This window comes from Papaver somniferum, chromosome 4 (genome assembly GCF_003573695.1).
Source record: "Papaver somniferum cultivar HN1 chromosome 4, ASM357369v1, whole genome shotgun sequence".
Taxonomy (NCBI): Eukaryota; Viridiplantae; Streptophyta; class Magnoliopsida; order Ranunculales; family Papaveraceae; genus Papaver; species Papaver somniferum.
In genome coordinates, this window is record NC_039361.1 from 79154184 (window position 1) to 79163901 (window position 9718).

The window sequence follows — 9718 nt, forward strand, 5'->3', positions numbered from 1 at the left end:
AGGGTACCCCTTAACTAGAGTCTTTGGCTGGGTATAAATTGATGGCCCCTAAATCCTTTGGGATGGCCCCTAAAAACGCCAGGCTAATTAGATGTCGCTCATACATTACTTTCAATGTCTTTCACCCTTAATCAATTAGATGCCTCGGCATTAAGGATACAGTGTTTGGGTAAATGCTTAATAATTGAGATACTTAAAAGAAATTCATGCACCTTATATTTTGATTCAATCTTTCTACAATTTGGGAAATTGGGTGTGAAAAACAAATTGGTTCTAATCAAAAGAGTTTAGAATCACCCAACTTTCATAATCACATTAATAAAGCATCTTTTGAAAGAGAATTTCGTAGAACAAACACTTGAAGAGATCTTAAAATTTTGACATGTCAATAGAAAGAAGACAAGGAATTTGTTCATGAGAACATTTGAAGCATGATACGTATCAATCTTTACAAAGTTTCTTGGATTGTACCTTTTGAATGATGATAAAATGGAGAAGTTTCAAGTGCAAAGAAATCCAAACAAACAAAGTAAAAAAGAAAGAACGCAACCTAATTTTTGGGTTTTGATGGCAAGACTTCAAACTTGTAAGAATAAAGAAGTAAATGGAAGGGGTATGGAAAAGCATTTGTGTGCTTTTGGGATCAAAAACCATCCCATTTGGTCCATTATCTAAAGTATTATCCCACCACAAAGAAATTTGAAACACACTTCTGGTAAAGCTCTAGCTAATTAATTCTTTAATCCTTTCAATGGTTTTAATTTTCAACGTCTAACAAAATTTTAAAACATCCCACTAATTAGCCACCTTGAACTTATAACCATCTATAGTGGACTGTAGACCAACTGATTCACCACACTGACTAATGGTGTGACATGTAGTTGAGGATTTTGGTTAGCACACCATCAGTAACATCAATGGGTTATATCAACAAACTTGAACCCCATAATCAGCCAAGATAAAAACTACATCCTAAACGTATGCGATCAAACCGAATCCGGGAAAGCAAGGTAAGGGTAGATACACGGGCTATACATACCATGAAAATGGTTTCGACTATTCTATCACTATTTGTATTGAACTCTTTTTTTTTTTTTAAAGAAAACTTAGGCAATAGTCTAAGAAACGTGATACATAATAATATTAGTAGTGGCATCATTGTTCAGACCGACTACCGATCCACCATTTAAGTTCTTACATGCCAAAGCTATATCTAAAGATTGCAAATTCTGAAGTCTATGAATAATTTTGAGATTAATCAATATAAAGGAGACAGGCTGAATTCTTGAGGAGTCTTCTTCATTCATGAGTTGTCGTTCCCTGTAATAGTTTCGGTTGAATCTTCCTTTGATTGCATTGATGTATAGAGTGTTGAAGTGTTCTAGGATTTCATTGGTTTCAGCTTGTATTTCAATGTTCATGTGTTGCTTTTCCTCCGCCCAGATGAATGCTAGTTCTTCCCCTCTTGTGGCTCCCCTAGTTCCCAAGTGTCCTAAGTGTCCTCTGCTATCATAGTAGTTTCCTGCAAAATCGGTAATAGTTAGTGTAGAAAAGAATTGTAGGATGTCAGTGTCCTGTATGGTGCAGATCTTGATTATGTAACCATAACCCTGATTTTGCTGAGAATTCCCAACATTTAATCTGGGTACTTCCCTTGGTATTTCAGTGTCAGAGCTTTGGCCATATTCATTAAGAATATGAGAAGGTAAGTTCTGAACTCTGTTATAATCACATAGGTGTTGTTGAATACTAAGGGTAGTTCTCTTAGTGTTTGGTGTTATGTTTTGGAAGACTAGATCACATCTAGCCTTCCAAATGAACCAGCAAGTAGTAGCAAAGATATTACTGTTATCACTGTTGTTGTTGGACTGAAACCAACTATTGAAAAAATCCATGAATTGTGTAGTATGATCAAACATTCCATGGTTTTATCCAAACATTTGATGCCAGACTTCAGTAGCTGCATGGCAATTTAGAAACATATGTGTCATGGATTTCTCCCCATTACTGCAGATTTTGCAGATGGGATCAATATAGTGAAGTATGCTTGCTGTCTTGGCATTTATTGGCAGTATTTCATGAGCACATTTCCAGAGAAAGATTTGAATGGCATGTGCAACTTCCAGTTTCCATATTGTTGTCCAGTCTCTTGTTGCAGTATCATTTCTGTAGAGATTCTCTATCTTAGCCTTGTATAAAGCCTTTACTGAGAATTTTCCTGTGTTATTTAGCTTCCACTGCATACTGTCATCTTCTTCAGGGTGTATTTCCAGATCAGAAATGGTTTGAGCAATATTTGTGCTGAAGATCTGCTAAATAAGTTGATTGTTCCATTCCCCTTGAGGTGTCATTAATTGAGCTAGAAACTGAATATCATGTAGACAGTTTGCAGGTTTTGAAATCTTGGCAGTTGAATTTGGTATCCATAAGTCTTCCCAGACCCTTATCTTTTTGCCATTTCCAATTTTCCAGGAGCAGTGTTGCTGGATATTCTGAATGCCTTCCAGCACTCCTTTCCATAACCAAGAATCACTATCCTTAGCTTTTGTGTTCATGTTCAGAACATTTCTTCTAAGCAGGTACTTAGCATCCATCAGTTGAAATCATAGAGAGTCCTTATCATGTTCCAATCTCCATCCTATTTTTGTTATCATAGAGCTGTTAAATAATTCCATGTTCATAAAACCTAATCCACCCAACTCCTTTGGCTTGCGATAGCTGTCCATGCGTTAGGATAGAACCCTGTGGGGTTTTCTATATTTCCCCCCCCCCCCCCCCCCTAAAAGAAGTCTCTTTGTAGGTTGTTTAAATCTTGACAAGTTTGTTTGGGTATCCTGAAGCAGTTCATTTGGTAGATACTGGCCGTGGAGGTAACAAATTTGATTAGCACTTCTCTTCCAGCAGGATTGAGAGGAATATTTTTTCAGCTTGAGAGTCTAAATTTCATCTTATCAACTCCAGTTCTGAAGGATTGAATCTTGCTTTTATGAGTGAAAAGAGGGGAGCCTAAATACTTGTCATTCAAAGGAAGAGCATGTACTCCCAGTATGTTGCAAATGATAGGTACTAGAACTGGATCAGTATCCTTGCTGAAAAAAGCTCCAGATTTGTTGAAATTGATTATTTAAGAGCACAGCAAGTGGAAAAGCACAATGTAATCATGGCCAGTACATACTACATGCCATGAAACTGGTGAACTGGGCTTTCTCAATATTGTAGTGAACATGCATAGAAAATGATCCACGAAATGTTCAATTCCCATTCAAATGGAGTCATTAAATCTGATTAAAAGGAGAAGATGCATAGAAAATTTAAGAGAACAGCAAGGTGGAAAAGCACAAAGAAAGTTAAACTACAACCTAATCCTATACAATCAAACAGATTGTGGTCAGCAAAGCAATGGCCATTGAGTGAAATAAAGTCCAACACAATGTAATCATGGCCAGTACATACTACATGCCATGAAACTGGTGAACTGGGCTTTCTCAATATTGTAGTGAACATGCATAGAAAATGATCCACGAAATGTTCAATTCCCATTCAAATGGAGTCATTAAATCTGATTAAAAGGAGAAGATGCATAGAAAATTTAAGAGAACAGCAAGGTGGAAAAGCACATAGAAAGTTAAACTACAACCTAATCCTATACAATCAAACAGATTGTGGTCAGCAAAGCAATGGCCATTGAGTGAAATAAAGTCCAACACATTCATTGAAGTGAAATAAAGTCCTAAAAACTCCCATTAAAGTGAAATAAAGTCATAATATCTAATGCGAGGTGGTCCTCAATGCATCAAGATAAAACACACACAAACTAACACCACAAGGAATAAACCTAAAGAAGTTAAAGCACAAAAACTAACATAAGCAACTAACTCAGTTAGACTGCAAGAACAAACCCACCAACTTTCATTACAGACCAATGAGTCAATTGGTTGATAACAACTCAGAACTAAAAACCAACTCAGTACTCATCGCCTTCATCATCTTCACCTTCAGCAGATTCAGCACCAACCTCCTCATAATCCTTCTCCAAAGCAGCCAAATCTTCACGAGCTTCAGAAAACTCTCCCTCTTCCATACCCTCACCAACATACCAATGGACGAAGGCACGTTTGGCATACATAAGATCAAACTTGTGATCGATTCTGGAAAACACTTCAGCAACACTTGTAGAGTTGGAAATCATACAGACAGCCCTCTGAACCTTAGCCAAATCTCCACCAGGAACAACAGTTGGTGGCTGGTAGTTAATACCACACTTGAATCCAGTAGGACACCAATCAACAAACTGAATGGTTCTCTTAGTCTTGATTGTGGCAACAGCAGCATTAACATCCTTGGGTACAACATCACCTCTGTACATCAAACAACAAGCCATGTATTTACCATGACGAGGATCACACTTAGCCATCATAGATGATGGTTCAAATGCACTGTTGGTGATTTCAGCAACTGAAAGCTGCTCATGGTAGGCCTTCTCAGCTGAGATAACAGGTGCATATGATGAAAGCATGAAATGGATACGTGGGTATGGAACCAAATTGGTTTGGAACTCTGTCACATCCACATTCAAGGCTCCATCAAATCGAAGTGATGCAGTCAAAGATGAAATAACCTGCAATACAGCAGAAAGAGATTAGACTCAGCTAAAATAAGATATACATTGTATGTAAAACCATTAAACAACCAATTAAAATGGGATACACATTATATATAAACCATTAAACAATCAATAGTTATATACCTGAGAAACAAGCCTGTTAAGGTTGGTGTAAGTAGGTCTTTCAATGTCAAGGGACCTTCTGCAGATGTCATAGATAGCTTCATTGTCAAGCAGCACAGACACATCGGTGTGTTCCAATAGAGAATGAGTTGAAAGAACACTGTTGTAAGGTTCAACAACAGATGTGGAAACTTGAGGTGAAGGGTATACAGTAAACCCAAGTTTGGATTTCTTCCCGTAATCAACTGAAAGCCTCTCAAGCAATAGAGATCCAAGACCAGATCCAGTTCCACCACCAACAGCATGGAAAACAAGAAAGCCTTGTAAACCAGTACAGTTATCAGCAAGCTTTCTGATCCTGTCCAAACACAGATCTACAATCTCTTTTCCGACTACACAAACATAAACAGACACAAATTTCAGTCAAAATCAAAAAACAAGGTCAAAATCGAAAGACTAAAGTCAATGTTAGGGTTTGGTGTTTTTACTTACTTGTGTAGTGACCTCTAGCGAAGTTGTTAGCAGCATCTTCCTTCCCACTAATGAGTTGTTCAGGATGGAACAATTGACGATAAGTTCCAGTACGAACTTCATCAATAACAGTAGGTTCAAGATCTAAGAAGACAGCACGAGGAACATGTTTGCCTGCACCAGTTTCACTGAAAAAAGTGTTGAAAGCATCATCGCCGCCTCCAACTGTTTTGTCACTGGGCATTTGTCCATCAGGCTACAAAATCAGCAACATATATTAACAAAAAATAGAGAAATCATACGAATCTTGAATCATAAAGACAAGATTCAAGCAGTTTTTGTAGTATAAACATTAAGTTAATGCAGAAACACAAGATTAAAACAGTTTTCATACAGAAACACAAGATTAAAGCAGTTTTTGCATCATAAACACTAAAGAAACACAAGATTGAAGCACTTTTCGCAGTATAATCACTATCCTTCATACAAAAACCAAAATAAAACCATGTATACATACAGATCTACATAGTATTAGATGGATTTGAAGGAAAAACAAAAAATAGGATTAAAAAATAGGGAAATCTTACCTGAATGCCATGTTCAAGACAGTAAAGCTCCCAACAAGCGTTACCGACTTGGATACCAGCTTGACCGATGTGGATTGAAATGCACTCTCTCATTTTCGATTAGGTTTTGGTGATTAACAAGACAAACTGAGGCGAGATCGAGAAATGAAAAACAAAGGCGTATACGAAGACGCCTTTGAGAGAAGAAATTAGGGCAAAGGGTAGAAGAGGAAATAGGAAAAGATAAAAGAAAGTGGGAATGAGAGAGCTATAAAGAGGGCTTATATAATGCAGAGGTGGGAGTAAATAACCGTTTGAGAGAAGAGAGAGAGAGGGGGATGGAATTCAAAATTTGAATTCGATATCTTTTTGCCGCTCTTGGATAGGAATCTTTTTTTGTTGGTCGTGGATCTCGGGATTCTCGTCTTATTAGCTGTCAAAATTTTAGGGTTTCGAAATTCAAAATCTCAGTCAATGCTCAGTTGCTCACACTTTTGTCATGCGGGGACACACTCAGCGGGCTAGATCGCCGTTGGCTTTGCTGGCTTAGTTGATTGGCGCCCCGGCTACGACGTGGTCGGGCCACATCATACAAATACGTGGTCCTTTTCCCTTCTTAACATGTATTAGAAAGTTAGTTTTAAAATAAAAAGTATCCTATTTTTTCTCATAAAACAACATAAAACTACTTTTTAACTACTTATCCCTAAAAAGTTACCCCCTCTAAATCTCCCTGAAAAGCATAAAATGGACGGTTTTAAATATTGTCAAGAAAATAAGAGGGGTCGCATACTTGTTTGATGTGGCCCGACCGCATCGTAGTCGCTCCGGTTGATTGGCATGGATAATCTAATTTTACTCGCGATAAAGAAGGCAAGAAAGTTCGTGCAGAATGGCTTCTGGATTTTTTTTTTTTTTACCAGAGTCTGCACAAATTTGAAGTTGATAATGGTGCAACTTGCGTCAAATGGGCTTATAGACCCGGGACAGAGGAACTAGCCATACCAAGGCCTAATATCTGTGTTTGTGACTTTGGAAAGAACTATGATTTTAGGCATACCAAAAATTTTCAAGGCATACAAAATAGTTTTCCCATCCTAGGTGACCTTGTAAGGGGTGTCTATTGGGTAGTTCAAATACCTATATACCCTTGAACCTAAAATCAAAAAATAAATTATCCTAAACATCTCTCTTCTTCCTCCAGCCAAACCACCTTCCTTTTCTCTCAAAATTTTTTTTCAGCACTGTAATTAATTATCGATTCGTGAAAATTCGATCATCGGTTAAATCGAACTATAGGAATTTTGATAAAGTGACCCAGTTTTGAATTAGGGTAAAAAAAGTGCCCCCGCTTTTTTGCACTTTTCTAAACTGCCCCGTTTTTTTTCAAATAACGCTTTCCATCCCGTTAAATGCAAGGTGGCAGTTATCTCACCTGTTAAAAAGTCATATTTACCCATAAACTATGTCGTGAACTATAAACTCTAACCATGAACCGTAACCCTGAACCATGAACCCTAAACCCCTAACCCTGAACTATATCGTGAACCATGAACCCTGAACCATGAACAATGAAGCCTGAACTATGAACCCTAAACCCTTAACCCTGAACCCTTAACTATATCGTGAACCATGAACTTTTAACCCTGAACCTTGAACCTCTAACCCTGAACCCCGAACCCTAAATCCATGAACCGAGCTCGACGAACCTGAAAAAATGAAGTAGAAGATAAACGTGACAAGTAAAGGGTAAATAAGTAAAAAATTGGATGGAAAACTAAATTAGATGGAAAAGTTAACAGTGGGGGCAGTTTTGAACAGTTGAAAAAAACGAGGGCAATTTATTAAACCGAAATTGAGAGTGAGTCAGTTTATCAATATTCCCTTGAACTATATAATGGATTGTACAAAGAAAAAAGTAAAAGTCAGATGTTCTAAATCCTCTTCCAATCCATGAATTCAAGAAGAAGAACCAATTGAAGATGAAGGTGTAAAAACTACAATTGAACCAGAAATTGAATCGGAAATTCAACCACTTGAAGCTCCAAATACTGAAATGAGGATAAGAAGGTATTCCCTACAAACCCAATCTTTAATTTGTTGTTTTTCATGGATTGAATGGGTTAAATTGCTAAAAACTTAGGGTCTTTGACGGTTACTATAGCGGGTTCGGCTGATAATTGAGTTGAGTTTTTAGCCGAACTGTTCTTTAAATTTCACCCTGAAAGTGTCTATGAACAGTTCGGCTAAACCGTAAATGTCAATTTTTAGACGAACCCCAAAATGTTTGAATACGTTCCAGAACAATGTCAGGTTCGGCTAATACCTTGCAAACCTTCCCGGCCGAACCTGAGAAGTGAAATTTACCCCAGGTGGTTGTCAGGTTCGGCTGACTCGATTAGATCACTTTCAAGCCGAACCTCTCTCTGTAAACACTTAGAAAATATTGATTTGCAGGCTCTAGGTTCGGCTAGCTCGTGTTGTTGAGTTATCAGACGAACCTTCTCTTTGCACACTCAAGTTTTTCGATCTTGTTTTGGCCATAACTTTTTCGTCCGATGTCGGAATGACCTCATTCTTTTTGCGTTGTGTTTGTCTTTTCATTCTCTTGAAGTTAAAGATAAGATCTAATTGATTTTAATGAGTTTAATATGGACCTTGGTATTCTCCATCATTAGACTTCATTTTCTTAACACTTTTAGTAATTTCCACTTTTTTTGTTTGGTTCATCCTATGAAAAGGCTGCACAATAGAAAACATATGTAATAAAAAGCCTAAACCCTAAATGTGTATGAATTTAAGTGTTTCATGTAAAATCAGTATCATGTTCAGCTGAAGTGATTTTTTGAATATGAGCCGAACTTGGAAAAATACATAGTTCGGCTGATACGATATTTAGAGTGAGAACCGAACCTAACTCCCAGGAATAAGTTCGGCTTGTTATTAGACTTTAATATAAGCCGAACTAGGATCTTGCAAATAGGTTGGAAGTTGGAAAAATGAAGGTTCGGCGTATAAGTTAACAAATTCAGCTAGCCGAACTGTTCATCAATTTAGTGGGTTCGGCTTATATTTTTAAGCCGAACATAGTCCTGGTTCGCCGAACCATGACGAAAAATACAATTATTTGATGATTTCAACCTACAAAAGTGATATTAAACATAAAATAGAAGTGTACGTGTGTGTTAGAAGCATTAGGGTTCTCATCTATGTATTCATCATCTGGATTTGGCTCATAAAAATCATCATCTTGAGTTTGATTTTGAGTTTGAGTTTGTGTAAAATCATTCTCACAATCTAAGAAATCAGCCATTTGGGAATCATTGTTGTAGTTGATGTGTATTTTCCTAGGTTTTTTAGATGAATGATGACCCTCCTCATCCTCCATTGAATCAAGAAGAAAATTTTTTCTCACTTTCTCCTTATCTTTCTCTCCTTCTCAATAAAAACTTTGATTTTTTTATCCCCAAATTTTTTCATCTAAACAAACCTTTATAATTCTGAAAATTATCTTAATCACTAATCCAGATTACTAACACAAATACGTAAAGGGTAGATTTACCATTAAAAAAAATTGGTTAAGGGGATTTATGATTTGTTATTTCACATCTTTTTTTGTGTTTATTCAGTATGCCTAATAAGATTTCGATATGCCCAAAATCATAGTTCTTTGGAAAAGCTTATCAGAGTAACTAGTAGGCGTAGTTAGAGACCTATACTTTTTTTATTTTGTATCCTTATGAAAATGAGCTAGTAGAACTGGGTAAGGCCCAATGTTATACGTGCAGACCGAGTACGATATAGTGTATACTTCTAGTCTTCTAGCAAATCCAAAAAAAATAAAAATAATAAATAAATAAAAAAGCAAAACGGTTTGACGGGAAGGAACTCTTGTTTTTTCTCTCCTTTCTTTTCTCTTATGCGTTCTTAGTTTTCACTTTATTTTGCGCGGATC

The 9718-nt window shown here is 36.9% G+C and overlaps 1 protein-coding gene across 1 annotated transcript; it reads right to left on the reverse strand.

Moving 5' to 3' along the window:
• Positions 1 to 3689: 3689 nt before the first annotated feature.
• On the reverse strand, positions 3690 to 6034 carry LOC113275984 (tubulin alpha chain). The gene is made up of 4 exons (XM_026525578.1): positions 5785 to 6034; positions 5219 to 5453; positions 4748 to 5118; positions 3690 to 4618 (listed from the first exon to the last, which is right to left on the reverse strand). The coding sequence occupies exons 1-4, from the start codon at positions 5875 to 5877 to the stop codon at positions 3965 to 3967; spliced, it is 1353 nt and encodes a 450-aa protein (XP_026381363.1). The 5' UTR covers positions 5878 to 6034; the 3' UTR covers positions 3690 to 3964.
• Positions 6035 to 9718: the final 3684 nt, after the last annotated feature.

What these genes read in the sequence shown, in the direction of transcription:
- LOC113275984 (XM_026525578.1), bottom strand. Translation starts at nt 5,877, where the DNA reads ATGAGAGAGTGCATTTCAATCCACATCGGTCAAGCTGGTATCCAAGTC. An exon ending in CGCTAGAGGTCACTACACAA is followed by an intron (nt 5,119 to 5,218) that starts GTAAGTAAAAAC and finishes ATGTTTGTGTAG; the next exon opens with TCGGAAAAGAGATTGTAGAT. An exon ending in TTAACAGGCTTGTTTCTCAG is followed by an intron (nt 4,619 to 4,747) that starts GTATATAACTAT and finishes GCTGTATTGCAG; the next exon opens with GTTATTTCATCTTTGACTGC.